Here is a 22,425-nt window from a genome sequence, read left to right as displayed (position 1 = left end):
AAAACCGTAGCATATTGCATCATTAAATTTTAATATATTATATGAAGAAAAAATGTTGCAGACTAAGCTAGCTTAAAGCTGGCATGGTAATTAAAATCCATAAAGTCTTTAATAATCATTTCTCAAAAGATTTTTATGAAAAGATTTCTGGAATTATTACAACGCCGTAATGATTACAGACAGCATATATCTTTGTTTTCGTTTCTGGTGTTCAAATAATTATAGCTTCATTACTTTGTTCCAGGCCGTACAAGATGGCGGCACCTACGAGCGATAGTACGGAAGTTATTACTAACTCAGGATACGGTAGTAGCGACGAGACCGCGAGTCTTCTAGTTGCAGCCCCAGCGGTGACGGTGATTGTCCCCACCGAAAACAGACCCGTAAAGCCAATATTACAACGTCAGGATTGTACGACTAATTTACGACCTCAATTATCGGGCGGTCCGGGTAGCGAAGAAAGTGGAACATCTGTCAAAATTGAAGATAATTCAGCGCGAAGTGTTCCCGATATAGAGTTACAGTGCCGAGAGCCGCCAGACCGCCCTCAAACATTAATATCGCCCGTGGCAACCGGCGTCCACAGGGGCTCGGTGACAGCGTGCCAGCTAGTTCCCCACAATTACACGAGATGTCGCGTTTGCGAACGCAGGCAATCCACGGCGCCAGCATCGGCGCTGCACCTAGCGCGATCTGTGTCGAGGGAGAGCGTCCGTTCCGCTTTCCACTACAACTGCGGTTGTAGTTCGCTCCACGCCGTCAATGCTTGTCCTGTTATGCAACCTCCGGCTTTATTACTTCCCACGACAAGTACGCGAATCATCCGGCAGAGTTCGCAGCCAGAATCTAGCGCATGCGTGACACATTGCCCTCACCATACCCATCACCATCCTAGCGCCTCCTTGCGACAGTTAAGAGAACCAGGCGATGGGATTGCTGGTATTGCGGCTGACTCGTTAAGGATCAATGGAGGAATGCGACCTTTCAAACAGGTGAGCGTAGTAACTGGTAGATGGCGTTGATTTATTTTTTGTAAATATTTGTTATTCGGTTTTTTTCAATATTTAAGTCGAAATTTGAAATTTAAGTTTAAATATGGTTTCGTTCGATTTGTCTGTTCCGCTTAAAATATCCCTGAAAGTTTCGGAAAGAAATGTTCGTAGACGATGATTAAATTTCTATTATAATTAATTTGTAATAAGATATATAAAGCGTTTATAATGGTTACTTGATAATGAATTTTTATAAAAATTATATTATGTTAAAATTAAACCTAAAAACGATGTACTTTGACGATGTTTAAGTTGATTTTAAAATTAAACAACCCTTATTTGCGGTGTTAATGTAACTGTGTAATACGTTAGTGTAATTCATGTGCCATAGTTTCATTACATTTGTTTAATCGAAGCTGCATTATTTTACATAAATTTATAATTGCATTCCAGAAACTTTTTCACAATGTGAGCATATAAATTTAAACTTTACCTTTTTCTTTACTTTAATGACGCTTTCGACTACAACATTTAAAGCTTTTATTATTCTTCGCCTACTGTGTACATATGTGCGTTCGCAGATCTAGACTGTATCTTAGCTTGAGAGCCGGCGTGTATGTGCTGTGTAACTAATAGCGCCAGTTAATATTGAATCAAATCATACTTGAGCTCGTCGATTTGATTTTTTAACCAACAGGGGCTGCTCCTCTGTCCACAAACCCTGTCGCAGACTCGCCGAGCTCGCCTGAGACGTGCATTCACTGAAGCCACAGGAGATACTGTTAACTACGTTAGAACGGTTGGATAACAATAATTGCATCCCGCACTTTAAGTACCAACTTCGACTGTACAATCAACACCATCGTAATTACTCTAACATCGCATTGGCATATAGGCAATGACATGTTTTTAATATTGTTAATGGGAATACATAACAAAATTTATTACTTGTTATAACAAGCACACGATTGTACAATCGAGTCATGGCTTAGTTGGCGAATGTGCCGTCCCTGTAGCTTCGATAAATGATCACGGTATTCTATCACGTCCTTGATGTTTCGTTCGGCACTTACATAGGTATTCACTTACGAATTATTTTCTAGACGTCACTTAATAACATTTCGTCGCATCACTGCGCACTTATTGGAAATACCAATATTGGCTTCTCATGTCAAATCATGAATTTAATTGCATTTGTTATCGAATGGATATAAGTTTACATTCTGCTTCTGCAGTATCATTGAATATCTTCAATTGTGTCGTCACACTCTTTGACATTCATTTTGTATCAAAATTTCACAGCACTTACAAAATTTGATGCTTAGATATTTTTTTTAAAAAAGAATGAGCACACTAGTTTAGATTTAGAGTTAACATTTATATCTTTAACTTTAATATTAAAAATTTAACATGTATTTTAATGCCACAACATAAACTATATAATATTCAAGATAAACGTAGAGAGGGCAAACGACTTCGTGAGTACAGGCCCGAAAAAAAATACTTTTCTGTAATGGATAAAAGCTGTTGCATTGAGGTGAAAGAGAGTTGAAGGCGCTTAGCCTAAATCTCTTTACAGTAGCTCAGATGCAGGTATACTTTCCGCAGGTTAATGGTGGTAGAGCATAGACGGCGCATAGCCTAAACCTATAGTAATTAATCGAGTTTATGGATTAATTACTATAGGTTTAGGTTATCCAGCGTATCAGCTCAGACCGATAAAGAATATTTAACCGGATTAGAAGGCCAACAAGCACTTTAGAGGCTAAGGCGCTGGAGACACTGAGCGTTAAACCTCAGAGAGACAACTTCGGCTTTGAATGTTACTTGATTCACTTTTAGCGTTCCAATTTGAGAAGATCCTAGAGATGAACGTAGAATCTAACTGCGAAAACATTACTTCTTATTCTTACTCATTCTTCACCTTTTCTTTATCGAAAAACAATTTTATAAATGGTTCATGTAATTATGAATCATCATATAACTTGTTTTATTAATCTTTACTAATAAGCTGTATTTGTAGGCCACGATCATATAACGCTGATATTCGAATACGTTATTGATTGTTCTGTATTGTAAGCTAACGATATATTTTCCTATGATTGATTACGTTAGGTATGGTAAATATAAATATTTAAGAGTGTGTTCTACACTACAACTTCGAGGAAAAATTACAATTGAAGAAATATCGATACGACTAATGTTTATACGTGTGTTAGTTGTGGTATAAAGATTATGACGAAGGCTGTATCGATTCAACGGCAGTAATTATAAATCATATTTTTGGTGAGAAAATTCTTTAAGTTTCTTTCTTTATGAGAGCACACTGAACAATTTATATAGCACTGTTAGCGGGAAAGATCAAGTATTCCCTCTGGAATAAGCCGAGACTAGAAGACACGCACAACTCAAAGCCTTGTTTATGTGTATTCTTATTATTTGTGTAATGGTTCTTTTTAGAACAGGGGGCTGATCGTAACACACGCACGCGAGTCCTGTATGTATTACTCAGCAGACAAAGTGAAATAATTTGAAAATTCTCGCCTGTTGGAGATTTAATCTACGATCTAATCTTTCGTGGAGATTTAATCTACGATTTAATCTTTCGTGATTATTATTTCAGTTATAGGATATCCACTGCTTGGCAAAAGCCTCACTCATAGATTCTGAATAAATTGGTTGGATGCAGTATGTATCCAGCGCCTACCGGTGACTTTAGCAAAGGGGTCTGTTCAAGTTATGGGTCTTACGCTGCACTTGCTGGTCTATGGTCCCCGTTTCATAATCTCTAGGCCCCAGTCGTCATCAAGGCTTTGCGCGCTCTGTATGTGTATACTATTTTGTATCTGCGATTTATTTTTATATAATATTCATATTATATTATAATTTTCATTCTTATTATTATGGTAAACTTGGTACTTTTAAAAATAAAATAACGTGTAATCTACAGAACAGGTACAAAAAATCTTATAGAACATTTGAAATTAATCGCTTTATCGACAATTAAATTAGGTCTGCAAAACCTTATAGCTTGTTATAAATTGCGGCATTTCCACAGCAACCTCCAGTATTAAAGCGTCCGGTGAAGCGACAAATTACGAGTAAAATATTATCTCGAAAGTTACGGATGGTTATAAGTTTTTCGTGCCAAAACTTTTGGATTTAAAATTCTTGAGGTTCTCCTTTAAGGACAGGTTAAAACAATTAGCTTACGACAACATATATGTTCCTTTCAGGACATAGTTTATCAACATTCTGTTCTGTCCGGTCTGTATTCTCTACTCAAGAAACTAGGCTAATTTGCTGGGCTTCCGTTCGTCTACGGATCTTCTTATTCCTAATTTGATCTCCTCGAGAAATCCTGAGTCTAGCCCTTTTCATGGGTACTTGTGCGAGTGAGATTTTATAATGAGGCAATATTACTATAGTACAAACAAAATAGGTTAAACCAAACAGCAATAAAACGATAAATGTTTAAATCTTTTAAGCGAATTAAGTTAATGTTTTCTAAGGATCATTCGCTGACAGGGTATATTTTAGCAGTCAGGATTGTAAGGGATGTTATTTTAAAATTATAGTACGGGAAAAAATATAATACTCCTAAATGTCTTAAATGCGTATCTCTTCAGTGAAAATTCTGATAACAATGTATTTGTAAGAATAAAGAATATTTTTTGTCTTGTAAACTATATTTCTACTGGCTGAAACCACGCGGTTTTGTCGCCTTTTATTAAGAATACGGGAACGACTCACATACCAACATAGTTTTAACGACGGTTGCCTAGTACATCAACGCATTATGGTAGCACTAGCCCCCCACCTATTATCATAAAGATGGAAGCAGAATTAGGTCACGTCCCACCACGGGGTCAGACCAGGAAAGAATATAATACCAATACGGTTATGGTTGACTGGTAGAAAACGCTTTTGGTATTATATTCGCCGTTGTACATTGTATAAGAAAGGATTAAATAAATATATTTCGCTTGAAATTAGGTTATTATTCTACTTCACTATTATACAATGCTATTTTAATTAAAATGTATACAGATAAATTCGTGCGTATATAATAAAATTGCGTATATTCTTTTCAAACGAGCCGTTCAGTTGATAACGAGATTTTATTTGCTTGGTTTATTTACTAAAACACAGCCTAATATTAAGTTACAAAAGTAACAAGCGATTGAGAGGACTATAAATATAAAGCTGTGTCATCTTGAAACTGGATGTTTTTATTGTACGATTCAATAGAAAGTAGACTAAGTTTCGTGTTCGACTTTATTTTGTGTTCCTGTTGAGAGATAAAGTTTTTGAGTGAGCCATAAGTATGCAGGCTAAAAGTTGCCTCGTAGTTTTAGAGTAAACTTAGCATAAACTAATTTAAAAAACAAATTTAAATAAACGTGAAAAAAAATTTAAAACTCATTCTTTTACAAAAAAAAAACTACGGAGTAAATAAAAACACCTGCATTAAGCTGTCAATGTTTGTCGTTAATAAACACTAAAGAAGCGTGTTTGCATGTAAGGAAACAAAAACATTGTTACTAAAATTTTGTAGTGTATGAAATAGAAAACTTTTTTGTAAGTAACCATTCCTTTTCATTTTAAATAAATGAATAAATTGAGCACTTTATTACACTTTTTTTTTCTATTTGAGAGCGAGAGGTCAACATATTTTGACCCTAGGAAGTTTGTTAGAGTAGATAGTCTGTAATATAATCAATAAGTATAAACAACTATAACATAGAAAAAAACTAAACTTGTAAAATCACTGTAGCTTGGGAGTATTCAAGTCAAAAATGAAAAGGTTTCTTCTATGCAAACATGTATCATCGTAGACCGTAGCATTTTGCCTGTAGTCGTTAAAAAAATCGTAAATTACGTCTGCTTTAGTACGCAACTGAATGATTAACATCGGGTTTATTGATCAAGAACTTTTAAAAAGAATCTGTAACGTTAAGTATATTTTGGAAATCAATTGCCATAACTACTATATAATGACGTTTGCGAATATGAACATAAAAATCAACCGAAGTGAATTTATTTTGGGCTCTTCTAAAGTCAGCGTTAAAAAATCATGTTCGATGTACATGGTAGCAATTACAAAGAAGAGTGATGTGCTGATGATGGAAAAATTAAAAGAAAAAAAAATTTGCATCAAAGTTTTTACAATTAAAGCCACTAATTTAAAAAGCGGACGTAAAATTTTGTAGATAATGTTTTTCTAAGTACACAATCATGAATTTCGCCTATTATTAAAATTGACTCATAGTCTTATGTTCGCCCGTCTCGGCGTTCCAAAGAGTTTTATAAGATTTACATCTAGTATCGTTAAGAAAAGCTCATTCTAACGCGCTACTATCCTTTAGGATTAAGATATAATCAGCAAGGAGTTTAAACTAGTTGCCGTTTAAGATTTTTGTTACATGTTTAATATTCAAATTGTTATACAATGATTTTATCTTCGGTTTATTGATTATTGGTATAAAATCTTAAAAAAATGAATATATCGCTTATTCGCTGTCAATTATTGTTTGGTACCTATTCAAAAATCAATGGTTTTAGAAAGAAGAAATAACGTAATGACAATACAGTAAAACAAACGTTTTTAAAATTCTGTTTACCAGATATTAAAATTAATTTTTATTTACATTGTCCCTGCAGATATTGTACGGTCATAAGTTAATGACCTGTCTTATAGAAAAATAGACAAATTTTAAAATATATTTTAGAAGGTAAAGTTTTTTGCTGACAAATTAGTCATACTTTTACTCTTTTAATGGTTTTACACCTATAGACAATCATACTGTATAAGATTCCTACCTAGGTATATACTTACTCATCCCGATATCTCTGGAACCATTAAGCTTAGATTTGAAATTTAATGAAAATATTTCTATAGAAGTAAAGGTCAGTTAAGAATATATTTTACGAAATTATACCCACAATGAGGTTGGTGGGTTCAAAATTTAATATTTCTCTATATTTCCGGCACATGAAATAGGCGGGTTCAGTTAATATTATATAAAATTTTGTTCCTGTTACCCTTTTACTATGTTATCATATTTGCTATTGAGCAAAGTATTTTATACGATGCAGTGAAGTTTGATCGACATATCTGCAGCCATTTATACGGATTTGGCCTAAATCCAGCTCGCTACTGAGGAACCTATACAGTCACACGTAATTCAATGCCCGAAACTATGCCAGAAATATAAGCACATGTAAGTTATTTGTTAATTTAATAGGTATTATCGTTGTTATATATTCTGATTTGTGCATTGATGTTATTTTCAATTTATTGTGCTATTTTTTAAATAAAGCTTTAACCTAATTTATAAAACGAATACAACACCGTGTTTATAGGAAATCTAAATAGATGAAGACCACACTATCTAAAATATACTTCAATTTCTAAAATTTCTCTTTAGACATTTTGACAGTTTTAACACTATAAATTTTATATATGTATAATCACGATTTTGTGTGGCATTTTGGCATTAAGTCAAGGGAAGCAATTTTGGCATCTGGTTATTTGAGATTCGTTGTAAAGACGAAGTTCTCAATAGTACTGAAATACATATTTGCATATTTCAGTACTATTCAGATTCAATTCAGTAGAAATCCAGCGAAAGCTATTTTAAACTTTTTTTTTCTCCGTAATAATTTAATTTGCCATGTTAGTAAATTTGTAGTAACGCTTTAAGCTTTTGAAAATGTTAACTGAACTTTAAAAAGAAACGCTAGTTGTTAGTCGATTTTAGTTGTAGTTAGTTATTTTTGTATAATAGTCTTTTACGTTTATTTTGCTGATTTTGATATCGCCTTTGCAGTGCAAGAGAGAGGACTATTGTATATATATATATATATATGTATATATTTATATGTATATATATATATATATATATATGTATATATATATATATGTATATATATATATATATATAAAATCTCGTCGAAAAGCTATTTGTAAAGTTAAAAATTATAGCAATACATATAGTTTATTCACCAAAATAAACATTCATCAAAAGTTATTAAACGCTGTAATTGTATTAAAGAAGTTTGAAAAAAAAATAACGCAAGTGAGTTTGTCTCAAGTTGTGGCCACGTTTGGAATCCTAGAGGCATTCAGTTGATGGATTTCATTAGAGGAGCTCTATTTATCAAATTGGACTCTTCTGTCCTTTGTAGTGATACACAAATGATCACTACATTTGATTCTAAATGAAAAATAAAGTAAATAAAGGAATAAATATATGAATATTGCAAATTGCGAAATGCCATGTTTATAATGGCGTCAAATACATCAGACATAAAAGTTATTCTGTAGCGTGTTGTCAAGTTCATATCAACGATAAAAATTCTACGGATGATAGCAATTTATTGCGCAGAAGCAAGCGAGCACTAAGCAATGAATATGTGGTTGTTCTTCCATCTATATGTAAATAACTTGCAACATTTAAACTGGTGATGGCTGGCAGTCACGATCGGTTTAAGTGTTAGTATGTTCGTCACAATTTATTTATAAAATTCTTAATAATTTCTTTGAATATTATTTCATAGTTGAAATTATTTCAGCTTTAGTATGAAATCAATACTGGATATACTTATCTTTTAAAAATATAGATTTGTAGTTAACTGAAAAACACAAGATGAACTGGGAAATTAATTAATTTCAAGTAATGTTGCCGCCATAAATTGTTTGATTTCACACATTTTGTTGTGAATGATCTTCCATGCTTTCTCGTCCAATCCAACCAAAGTTACGCAAGGTCATATATGTATGGGTATCTGCTCCGGAATACTGCTTTTCCATCTGTATTTCTCAATCATTCCATTCCTTTCGTACATCTTCAAAAACACTTCAGTTATCTATTTCTATTACAGTATCACTGTTTCATTTGGTTTATTTATATTCTCGTGTTCATAAATTTTATCACGGATTTATTTTACATTTTTTATTTTAATATCAATGAATCTATTTTAATAAATACTTACTTACTCATATCGCTAAGGGATGGAGGTGGGTGTTCCATCTTGCGACTGTCTGGAGGGCGGACCGCGAGTCGCTCAGTACCGCGCATGACTGCGCCGACCCGCTGGCCGGTACCCTTTTGCTTTCGCTAAAGCCAGCAGCTCTGCCTGGTATAACATGTAGAAGCTGCCTAACTTGAGCTTCTTACTGTAAAGCTGTGCGGCGTCTCGCATAACGCAGAACGCAGTATCCACTTCCCTATCCTAAATAACCAGTTCGGCTGCCGCGGTGGCAAGTTAAGCCTTTTCATCCACCTCCAGGCAGGAGAACTCCACACCACACTGACCAAACGGGTGTGGAAGTCTCAGGTAGCTGACCGACAACTTCAGGTCCCGTTCCCCTACCACTTGCCGAAGTATCCCCGTTTTATTTCAAATAAATGGGCTGCTTCTTGGACCCTAAGATCCAGAGGAAGCAACCCAGCAAGGATAAGGGCCGAGCTCAGAGACGCGATCCTATGGGTCCTCGCGATCTTCTGTGCGAAGCCCTTCTGGTTCGCGCCCAACTACCTGCGTACCAGCCCAATACACTTGCCGCATACAAAATGATCGGCTCGATCACCGCCAGATACATCGCTCTGATCATCTCGGAGTTCAGATCCCAAGATACTTTAGTAGCCCTGTACAGTTGACGATAGAGGCCCTAGACTTTCTTGCTAACGTTCTTCACATGAGTGTTGAACGTGAGCCTATCGTTAACTGTGACGCTTAGTATCCGGACCTCTCCAGTCCGGCCAAGCGGCTCCCATCCCATCACCTCCCATGTTCAGTAATGGGTAATCATACTTCAGCTTATTGGTTAGCACCATCACCTTTGTTTTCTTCATTCATGAACATGGGCGAGAACCGTTTCGGCTCGGCTCGATATGTCCTGGGCCTTTTGCCCCGAGAACACCAGCACGATGTCATCTGCGAATGCCTGGCAGTGTGTCCCGGTCTTTGCCACCTCCTCTAGGAGGCGGTTGATGAGGAGGGTCAAGAACGTTGGACCGCCTACGGATCCCTGTACGCACCCCTTGGTGGTCTCTCTAGCCCACTCTGTCCCCGCGTACCGTATGGATACCTTGCGATCGCTAAAGTAAAGTAAACAGGGTGCCGCAGATTCGCGGGGCAGCGAGTCTCTGCCAGTCCGCACCTTATAGCAGGCTACCAGGCGTTATCGAAGGTTCCCTCTATGTCCAATGATACCAGCACTGCGATCTTCTTTTCCTTCAACCGAGTTCGCAGATGCTGGATCAGGACATACAGGGAGTCCTCGATACACCGCTGCGGCATAAAGCCATATTGGTGGCGACTGAAATAAGGTGCAGTGTACCACCGGATCCTACGGACCATAATTTTTTCCAGGACCTTGCCCAGAATGGGCAAGAGTCCAATGGGTCTGTAGGATTTTGGGTGCGCGTAGTCTTCCTTATCCGGTTTTCTCAACGCCACAACCACTGCCTCCTTCCACCTCGTGGGGAAGTGAGAGAGAGCGAGGCACCGGTTGGAGAGCGCGGTCACTAGAACGGGATTCACGGCAACCGTCGCACGCCAGATGTCTGCAGTGAGTCTATCAGCGTCAGGTGCCTTCTTGGCATTGAAGGTCGACACGGACCATCGGAGCTGCTCCATCGTAAACGGGGGGTCGCCTGTTTCCGCGGTCGCCGCTTCATGGTTGTGGTCGTGCGACTGTGAGTTTACAACTAAACAATTCACGAAGCATGAGAGAAGGATGAGAAGATGCGAAACATATTTAAATAAAACATTGCTCTCATCAACTCCTATTCCAAGAGTGGCGAGTATTTGAATATACCTCTCGTATGGGTCAGGATAAAGTACATTTATTTATAAATAGTATAGTTAAATTTATACACGAGTATGAGATGACAAAGAAAGGTTCAACGGTGTTAACCAACCTTTTAAAAGAAAATGACCGTTACTCAATATTTCGAAACTTGAGTTGTCAAATTATTACGCTGAGATCGTGTGCTATGTTTGACCCGTGTAAGGGTGAAAATATTTTACTGACTTTGGGTGTAATTCGTAAAAACTAAAGCAGTTCTATATTTGGTAATCTTCTGAAGTGCTTCATTCGACCCTCTTGCGGAAATAGCCTATTTCGTCACAATGTTTTAGGAAAGTTTTCTTCTAATATTTTTTGTAAAGATGTTTTGTTTTTTTATTTATATCAACTTACTTTTATTTGTAAGTTGGAATTAAAAATATAACAGTGATTACGCCTGTATATGCTGTTACTTTTTCACCTTTATTTTCTCATATTTATATAACTGACAATGTGTAAGAAACCTAAAAAAGATCTAACTATACATATAAAAACATACTTATTGAAGAAATTGTAACTTATTTAACAAATCATTAATTATGCGGACGGTTTCTAATTTTTATTTGTTTTAAAGTATTGTTTACAATGTTGTCAGTTTTAAACATTTGGCCTATTTTCATCTTAACTGCTGAAGTTTTAAAAATAATGCTCATCGATATTTCTCTTAACAACTGTATTTCTTTCAATCGAGTAGGTATCTTTAATGGAATTTTGCCAAAGTAGAATGTGTTCAGAATCAAAATTTTTATAAATATCTAATTGTAAATTGCAAAGTGGGCTATTCAAACATTTATTGACTTGATTTTTAAAATCTATGACCTTTACTGCTGATGTGGATTCCGTATTTATAATAAAACACGGACTTCGTCTTTTGATTGTATTGGAATAAAAAAAGGTTTTACACGGATCGATGTGTCGGTGGTGTGTATGAGACTGCGTATAGAACAGAACAGAGATCGGTAGCAAGGAAAACCAAACAATATTTTTTTTGCTATAATAAAACTAGCAAATTCACAAATGTTCAATATCCCTCTTATGTGATTCGGGGACTTTAGCTAACTGTACGAAGTGCTTCTAACCTTATATTTATAATAACCTAAATGTCTTCCTTTCTGCTTTGTGGGGCCTACATGTTTCTTTTGTGGCTATGATATCATTAAATTTGTTCTTCGTAATATTTAACAGCCACAGTGACAGAAAAACACGTATTTGTTTTAAATGAACAAAATAAAGCCTCCTGTGAATGGAATTTTATAAATTCTGCTATTTGCTGATCTCTACTCGGCGAAAAAAATATTCCCGTTAAAGTCATGGGTCTGAGCCGTATGGTTTCCGAGGTATTATGGTGTACTTAGGCAGAAATTTGTTTTTTTATATATATATATATATATATATATATATATGTATAGATATATACATATTTACAGATGGACATAATGTCAACTAATACTGATTAACGTTTCGTAATCATTAAGTATGTTTGTCCCGAGTACTTATTTCTTTACCTGAAGTCTACACGAATCTTTTATTTGGCGCATTGCCAACAAGCATATCGAATTGAAAGGGTGACAGCCTAATAAGCTAAAATGTACTTTACTTTCGAAGATCGGTGCTCAGTTGGAAAATTGACAAAGTAATTAAATTATAAGACTTCCAATTTCTTGAAACTGAAGCCTGCCCTACGGTTAATCATTTAATTATACGTTTGCGAAAGACAATCGAAGAGACTGCGTCACGTAAAGAACATCGAATTACAAGCAATTTACGTTCCTGCTACATTTAAACGAGCGTTATTTTGTGCGTCTATACATGACGTAAAACAATAATAAAGTATTGCTATTGTGCTTTGGAAAAGTAATTTAGCTGGTTTATGTACTGCGATTAAGAATGCGAACTGGCCAACAATGTGCTTCGAAGTATTTTGTTTAAAAAAAGTAATTTTAATAATAATTAGTTTAGAAGTTACCGTATATCGGCGGACGTTTTTAAACTATTTAAATATTAAAAATTAAATTAACATTGGCAATGTATCTGATTCGTTAAAAAAATGAAAATTATCAAACTAACGGCTTTTCGTTTGAATTCATTTATCTTAAATATCTATAACACTAGTACAACACTGTAAAATTTACTTTAATAATAAATATGAATCAAGGAGTACAAATCTCTTTTAAACAGGTTATAACTAATTATTACAATGAAAAATATCAAATGATGTAAGAAAAAACTTTTATAATAGTACTTGATAAAACGGAATGATTTATGTCATATCGATAATCAGTTTAATAAAAGGTCTATGTTAACGGCTGGACATAGGCCTGTTCCATATATTTCCAATAGAATCGGTTTGGAGTGGCCTGCACCCAATACCTTGCAGTTCGCCTTTCCTCCTTTTCTGTGGACGTTTTTTGCTATATTTGCCAAACTGTGGACCTCCACTCTAGAGCCTTAAGTCCAAACAGCTATCAATAACGTGAAGGTTATGTGGCCTGCCATGGTGGTATCTATGTAGTAATTAAGTTGATAACGAGCGAGACTCGCTACAAGCGAGTGTGTAGTGTAGATAAGTGTAGTCTTGATAAGTAGAAGTGAACTTAAGTGTTTTAATTTAATGTAAATATAAGTAGGTTGCTACTTACGACTTTATTATTCAAATGCGATAATTACAACAAAAAAACTAAATGCCGACTAATTGCCAGATATAGTTCGCTTTGGTCTTGGTCCAAAATGCGGTGTCCATTTGGCAGACCCATCTCGGTCAATCAGATTTCAATTAACTGTCTCATATTACCAACCGTCGTAATGAAGCATAATTCAAATTTGATATCTCTAGTTAATTGCGTAATGCTGTCAATAGTACATGACCATAGTAAGGTTTTTGGTGGCTATTTATCGAATTATTGTAATTGATTACCCGAAGTTTTGTTTGTTTTGGTGAGTTTTGATTAATTTGCTTCAACAAATCACGCTAGATAACATAGAAGCTGAAGCAACACCGATGAAGATCGGCATAGATAGTGCACTACACTATATACAGTGCACGGCAAAGTTTTCAAAAATAGTCACGATTCTCGGTAGGGAATTATACGACGCAAGAAGAGGTGACGACAAAGTCTTGGTTTTGTTTTTTTTTTTTAAAACTGTCTGCAAACAAGGCTCTTAAAGCACAATGAATATAATTCCATCATTTGGTTCACGTATGAGTGGGTCACTTGTTACATATTTAATGCGATCATAAAAGTCGAAGAAATATTACTAAAAGGAGTTATAGCAAAGAGGCATGACATTGAGTGGCAAAGTCCACATTCGGTGCTTTGTTACTTTTTTTATGGGGACATCTCAAGAGCTGAGTCTTCTGTAGCTCTACTAAAACATAGCTTAAATTCGTAGGCGTGTTTTTGAAAACCTTCAGTGGTGCTTGGGAGAATATTCTCGAAGGTCCGAAAGATGGACACCTTGACAATTTAATTTTCAAAAAATATATTGCATTAATTTGTTTGTCTAATGACATATCTCAAAATAACACTTAACTTTTAAAACTGAACTGGCCCTTAGCCACTATATATTACGTAAACATAACCATCATAGTAGCGATTGAAGTTTTGCAAACTGTAATCATATTTATTATTCAACAATGGTCAACGCTTTATCGACATTTGTGTGTTTGCTTTTAACATATTTGTTGATGAATGTTTATTTAGGTAGGTTAGTTTTGTAAATCGTGAAATAGACTTTCTTTTTTATATAAAATAATAAGAGCTTATGTTGTATTCAGTAATATCCTACATAATGCTACTAATAGAATAGATCGTTAGCAGTATGTTAGGTAGAGATCGGATACTAAGAATTATATTTACCTAATGTTGTTGTCTTTTATAAAGGACTGCATTTTGTTTTAAGCAATGCCGAAATACGAAAGAGTAACTTGACGAATAACTGTAAATAGACAAGGGCAAGTAAAAGTAATCATTTAAGCCTTTATAATTTCTTCAATGAAAAATTATTACAATATATGTATCATCGTATGACTGGTTTAGAGTATGATATGTATTTATTTCTACAATCAATCCTATTAATTTTCTGGTTAAAGTTTTTAAACGATCCACGTTGAAAATTTGCCTCTGTATTAAAAAAAATTGTCAGTAACAATATGACAAGAACGTAACAACGAAAAATGTTAAAGAACAGTAATTATGCTTAATTTTGTTGGACTTTCGCTGCATACTAAAACCTGCTCGTTTCGTTATTGATCCATCCATATCTTAGTAGGACAGGGCAAGGAATGCATTATTATTATTTTAAACAATAACATTACTGAAGTCTGTAAGACTTATGTCGTTTTATTTTGTCATATTCGCATAATTAATATTACAACATTCACCTGCTAAAAGACGTGTGAAAAAAACGAAAAAAAAATCAGTTTCATTTATAAGTTATCCTGGAACTGTTACAAGTATAAAAAATTTGAAGATAAATCCAATAATCGTTAAAATTTCCCAGGTAGTTGCGTACATTGGAAGAAATGTAACTGAAAATCTTCTTCACAAAAAATACTTACCGTTGAATAACAAAAGCATGTGGAATAACGCGTGCGCTATCTCACAATCAGTGCCTGAGTAATGAGCCAACTTCAATACAGTCCATCAGATAAAATGTCCGCAGAAATGTGGCAAACAACTGTGAAACGTTTCGAGACTTTTTATTGTAGTTGACAATCTAGTTAATAACCTGATACCTAGCTACGATATTTTTAGAAAGGAAAAATAAGAGGAATAGAAAATCTTATGATATAAAACTAGTAAGCTATACACACCTACCATATTGAATTACCATAAACTATTTTAATTCGTAGATTAATTTCATTCCGCAATCTTTTACACAGCTCCTGAGTCTATATGTAGCACAAGTCCGGTCATGTGTAGAATGCTGGAGTTATCGTTAGGATGAATTGGCGAAATACCAACTCGAAGCTTTGGACTCTATACAGAAACGAGCCGAGAGGCTTATAGGTATACTTTAGTAAGCGTTAAGCTTCAGAGCTTGACCATCGGCGAAAAGTTGCCAGTTTATCGATGTTATATACACTTTATCTTGGAGAAGGTACTTCGGAGCTACATGAATTAATTTTTCATCTCCTTTCTTCCATCGAATATCAAGACACATGTATTCCCTACATCCAAACACGGTTGATATTCCTTCAACCTACATAAAGCGTTTAGTTACTACCTTTATTGTGCGAGAAGCCAAAGAATGCTATAACTTGGAATTCTTCAAGTTAATAATAAAAAAGTCCTCCAGGAAAGCATGTATCATCACAGACTTTGTTATCGCTTAGCATCAGGTGAGGCAGAGGTTAAATGCTTCGCCTATAACCGGTAAAAAGTATATAAAAAACAAAGCGCCTAAAATATCGTGGACATCTTTTTTGATTACAATAATATACGTAAAAAAAGATTTTATTTTTGTTTTGCTTATAGATTCAAAAAAGATAACTGTTTTGTTGAACCTAATTATAATAAAAAGTTGTGCATATCTGTCATTAAGTTATGCACTACTTTTAAAATTTTCTGCAATGTTTTGCAGAAATGTATTTTTGTTAACGTTCTTGTTTTGTACTCTAAAAGTAAAATAAAATTATATAAAATTTAAAAGATTAAGACAAAGACTAAATAAATAATTTAATGTATCATAAGATTACTGAAACATTTAGCTTTGTTTTGATTAAGAGAACGATAGAATGATCAACGTGGTGTAAAAATTAATTTTTCTACATTATAAGCATGTAATCTTGTGTGAAAGAAAAATATTTTTAATTTAAATACCATTATTATCATTAAAGAAACCTTGTAAGAGTTTATCTACGCAATAATTGTATTGAAAATATAATGCTTTAAAAATTGAAACCATTACTACTTAAAAATCTATATGAAGCCTGTTATAGAAAATATTTTTCAGTACAAATAAATTGTAAAAAGCATCATTATGTATTGAAAATTCAATGTTCTTATACGATAAAGGCACAGTACGTAAATAACTATCTGTAATGCCCTGCTGTTTATCAATTTAGATTTTATGTGGATGTAGGATCCAAAATATTCGTTCCGTGCGCAGTGGAAAATAATGTTTTAATAATGTTGTAGACGAATCCAACCCCTGTTGTCTATTATTCTAAAGCTTGTTAATAATAAATTGTACATATTCAATATGTATTACATCTGCAATTTGAATAACTTTTATTAACCGACAAGGGTGAAGCTATTTAGCCCGCGTCGATTCAGAGTCAACAAATGTTTATAATGAAGTACCTTACTTATTTAACATTTTTATAGTTCAATATTCAAAAAAGATAAATTAAACATTAATTGTGTAAATTTTTGTTATTGACTCAGCATATTTGTCCGCAAAAAGGTTTAAAGTTTTGTAGCTAAACGTACTATGCGTTTATTACCAATAACCATGTTTAAAGTTATCATCTTGAAAAATTTTACATTAATTTATTTTTACGGCTAGTCATTACCTCTTGGCAATATAAAGCGTAGGTACAAGCATAATAAATAATTTTAATATGTTGCAATCCATATTTTGAAAACACTTAAGTTACTATATTATCATTTCATTATTCATTGTTACTCAAAACATTGATTTTTGGAGAGGTTTTACTATATATTGATTGACATAAATGAGCATCATTCATTCATTTAAGGCTTTTAAATCTCTAACTAATCAGCCTGTATAAAACATTGATTCATATTTTTACGAGACAGTCGAATAACTAGACAAAATATGGTCTTTTACAAATTCAATATGTGGGTTTAAATTACTTGATACTATCTGTTATATCTCGATGATTTGTGAGCGGTAAATAACCGTGTCTGAAATTGCTATTCGGATATGGTACGACGTGTATGTCATATAGATATATTAAAACCACTTCGATAACCAGTATCATACGTAGATGAGTTCTGGGCTTATTAGAAACTTAGACACTAGAATTATGGAAAGTTCTCAAGTATTATAACAGTATTAACCTTACTATAGATGCAGATGACAAACATTTTTCTTACGCTTAACGAATACATTGTTACAAAGATAGGAAATCCCAGATGAATACTCGCGTTAAGTAAGAAATATTTCTGTTTGTGAGTAAGGAATTCCCGTGACCCAATTACTTATAAAGCAAAAAGGAAATCTTAAACTTTGATGTCCCAAGGCATTAACACGTTGACTTGAGTTTGCTGATGCTCTTGTCCTTTCTTCCTATATAGCATTAACGTTCCTTATTTTTACTTTGTACTTAAAACGTGAGAAGTAAATTTCATACAATAACAATAACATTGTTACATTGAAAATTAGATCAAAATTAAGTAAATACAAATGTTTCACTCTAAATAGCATATTTTAGAAATAAGTTTAACGTATTAACTTATTGTAACGTTTAAAAAGTTATATGTATATACTTGTATAAAGTATAATAATGTTTGAATGGACACTAACTTTTCATGTTACACTACTGTTTAGCCCAGGCGCATTTTCTTGACAACTCAATACACAAACATTTGCAGATTTAGACTGTTAGTTTCTTTATTGTCATGCGGCTTCACTACTTTACGTAGGACTTCATGTCTTTAAAATATGTTTCACGTGTTTCTTAGATTTTCAGGCTTCTTTAATGATCAACAAATCAAAATTGAGAACACGAGACGAGGATTATAAATATTAAAATATATTTTGTAACAAATTGTAGTAACTAAAATAATGCATCTCCCAAAAATGTTGTTTCACTATCGTTTTTAATTAACAAAAACAAGTATTAACAATAAGCTACACCAATGACTAAACCACTAAGCTTTATATTATTTGTCTTACTAACTAAAATAGATATCATAAAGTCCTTGAACTCGGAAAAAATCCTAATACACAAGGAAACTCTCTACTCTATACGAATTTATATGTTACACAATGTCGTGGACATGCGTATTGGCCGCTTATCCAACCCGAAGCTTGAAATTTCTTTGCCACGAGCAAAATTTCAAGCGAATCTAAACTTTGTTACATTACATAGAGGTTCTAAAGTAATTTAGCGAAGGAATCGAGCAAGCGCTTTATGTTGGGCGGAGGCATCGAATTGAGGGTGATTCAGTTGAAACTCGTCGCGTAAGGGGTAGTGCCGCATCCAGGCCCCACTTTTTATAAATCATTGAAGAAAACCATCGGTGACCACTTTGAATCCATCCATGGAGACTTCTATTAACTTCGAAAAATATTTTGTATTAAGGACATTTTAATTGAACGTAATCATTATGTGCATCGGAATATTGTTTTTTACGAAGTATAAACGTGACATAAATAGAGTGTATCTGTCTGTTAGTAAATTATTGTCAATTAAGTTACAGGAGTTCTAAACAACATGAATTAGATTTATTCAGTTGCGTGTTTGATTGTAATCGAATAATTATAGATAGAAACAAAGTATCATAATTCCTAAGTATATTAAAAACTTTAATCATAATAACATATATAAGTGAGTTTTACAAGAACGTGTAAATATTGTCAAAGTTTTTTAGATAACAGATTTACTTTACTTTTATAGACATCTTATGATATAATTAAGTTAAAAGTATTTTTTAAACTGAGTGAATACTACTTAATAAATTTCATGTTTCAGTTGCTTTATTAAGATAAGTTAAAAAGAGTGATTCGTACAAGATAATAAACATAATCTTCAATAAATATTTATTTAATAAGTAAATTTTACTAAATAACTTTATATTAAAATGGAATTCCACCAGTAAAATATCTCATTCTCATAATTTCACATTCATATTAGTTGAAAGTTATGAATTTTTTTGGTCATAAGCTATAAATATTACACATATTTACAGTTTATGACAAAACGTAAAGAGGATTAAAATATTATATTATTTGACAGCTCTAGGACATGCGATGTTACATTTCTCATTATCTTCATTCGCTGTGTCATAAAATTTTTATTCTTTATTAGGGATTCCCTGGTATATTACGTAAATTATTAAACCAGTTTTCATTGCAGAATAGTAATAATTACAGATGATTACAATATTCAAAATTCGACAATTTTTACCAATGACCATAATGATAATTGCATCTTTGTTTTGTGATACTTAAAAGAAAACACATTTTATTTCTTAATTTAAACTGCCATATACAAAATTTATACTAATTTCAAACTGTCAAAAGTAAGTTCTAATTAGCTCTTTCTAGTTCCGTTTTGCCCACTATTCGTCGTGTGTATGACTAGTGCTTTCTTCATTATCTGACTGATGTAATTTTTTCTAAGACTTCTTTTGCCCATTTTTAAGGAAGACCTAGAAATAAAACTAATATCCCAGTTGATACTTCTTTATTATAATCGTAAAAATTGTTGTATAGATAACACTGATTGTTCTAAATGTTTCTATAGTGAACTCAAAACAAAACCGCGACTGCATGTAGTTAAAGTTTTATGAGAACAAGTCCATCGACCTAGCGTATTCGACGCCGGCCAGTCTACGGTAATCTTGATACGCTATAAAAAGGATATAGAACGTTACCTTTTTCGTAAATGCAAGCACATTTAGTACAATTTATACCCGCATCAAGTTACAAACGATCCATTAAAATTTTTGGTAAAACGCATAACGGTCAGACTCATTTTTTAATTCTCTATTTCATTTGAAAATTTTTGTACATTTATGTATATATATGCATAAATATAAATATAATATACAAACTCAAACAAGGACCATTTTTCTTTTTATCCATATAATGTTAATTATTTATATACTGTTCAAAACGCCAAATCCCCAATATGAAAATACATACAAAGCTTAAAATATAAAAAGAGTATCAATTTTTATATAATTATTAATGGTATAAATATTTTCTAATATTTATAGACACAATTTCATTCGAAGATATAACAAACGACCAAGTTGAAAATGACGATAAAATGTCTTCAATGTATTTTTGAGTTTTAGTCAGTAATTGTGGGCAGCTAGCCATGGTAAAGTGGTCAGTGGACAGTGGATGTGCCACTAACGTCGTCACCTGAAGCCGAGCATGCTTTACGGACCGTGACCTCGTTGTTTATAGTTGTTGCCGCAAAACAAGACACTGTCGATGATAGTCTGCTTCATCGCTGAGCTCACGTCATTTCAGGTATGTTACGTAAATGAACCCAATTTTACTCTTATGATATACATACAGCCAATTTGCAGTACCGGCAATTTGGTGCGGGCCCACTGCCAATCTCTTACCCTTTAGATATATTTCACAATTTTACAGGTAAATAGAAAACACATTGCAAAGTAACTTTAGTCAAGACTAAAGCGACTTGACAACTGTTATATGCATTCAAGTTTGTGCCGGAATTTTTAACTACGATTAATTACTTCTGCTTTACCAAAGAATAAAAGAGCAAAGTCTGCATTGGCCTTGAAATATTTTCACTGTAGAGACATAAGGCTCCGCTCGGAGAAAAAATTGATATTGCTTTATACCACGGGCCTAGTGCACATTGTTAAATTTCAAATATCAAACGTAACACAATGGTTATTAATCGTTGCATTTGAGAATCGGAAATCGAACCTGCAATCTACGATCGTGTCTCTTGTACAACGCGATTGTTAAAAGAGTAAAGTAAGGTAGCGAAAATTGTAACACTTCTGAAAAGTCTTTTCAGCGTATTAGACAATAACCAAAGCATGGTCTAAATCTTTTACTAAAATAGAGAAATAATATATATTTTATACATTTTTTCAGTTGACATTTTATGAGCACCTTTGATGACATGTCTATAACATACACTCGTTTTAACCATAGGCACCATAGGTTACTAATCATTTCATCTATCCAGGGTTACGTCAATGCGATCTGTGTGGTGCATAAAGGTATTGCTATTTAAAAGATATATAGGAAGGTATTTGATCGATACATTCTGTGCATAATGAGTTTCTTTTACTTTTAAGGTTACTTTTAACTATGCCTTATATCTCATATTTACTATTATTTATTTTCTTACGTATGGCTTCAGTTGAGTTGGAGAGTACAATTTTTTTTTTAATAGGGATATAGCACTTAATAAACATTCCCAATTTTTTTAGGTATTCTTTTAATGACGTGATAGCAAGTAAAATTATTTCTATAAGATGTATTGTCTGATTACATATTAAAAAATGTAGGTGAGGTTTTGAGCAAGATTATTGTTGCACAGTATTATGATATGATATGGCAAATAATGGTGCCTATTGGTATAAAACTAATGTTTTAAAAATAAAAGAACTCTATATTAATGTCTCATAAATAGAGATGTAATTTGAAAGTGACGTAGAACTTCGATATCTGATACTATTAATGTTATAATGGGTTTTAGAATAAGAAAACATTGGTCCAAAGTTATAATTTATAAAGTTCGAGTATTCATAACTTTCCGTATACAATATTCAATTCAAATCAATTTCATTCAATGTTTTTGTATAGTGTTGGGTATAGACGAGGTAAATATGGATTGTAGATGAGTAGTCTTGAAAGGCGATCGAGTATTTTCGAAACTCTGCG

At 33.5% G+C, this 22,425-nt stretch overlaps 1 protein-coding gene across 1 annotated transcript in view; it reads left to right on the top strand.

Moving 5' to 3' along the window:
* Window positions 1-254: 254 nt before the first annotated feature.
* SK (small conductance calcium-activated potassium channel) overlaps window positions 255-22,425 on the top strand; it is a 61,976-nt gene continuing 39,805 nt past the window's right edge. The window contains exon 1 of the mRNA XM_068766415.1: window positions 255-992. Coding sequence (XP_068622516.1) covers window positions 255-992 — 738 coding nt within the window. The remainder of the gene's footprint in view (window positions 993-22,425) is intronic.

The sequence above is a fragment of the Battus philenor genome, unplaced genomic scaffold, assembly GCF_028537555.1.
Source record: "Battus philenor isolate CCGP_79_NKW_IND1 unplaced genomic scaffold, ilBatPhil1.0.hap1 SCAF_21, whole genome shotgun sequence".
NCBI classification, from domain to species: domain Eukaryota; kingdom Metazoa; phylum Arthropoda; class Insecta; order Lepidoptera; family Papilionidae; genus Battus; species Battus philenor.
Note: the sequence above shows the minus strand (reverse complement) of the source record. Positions and strands in the feature narration are given on the sequence as shown.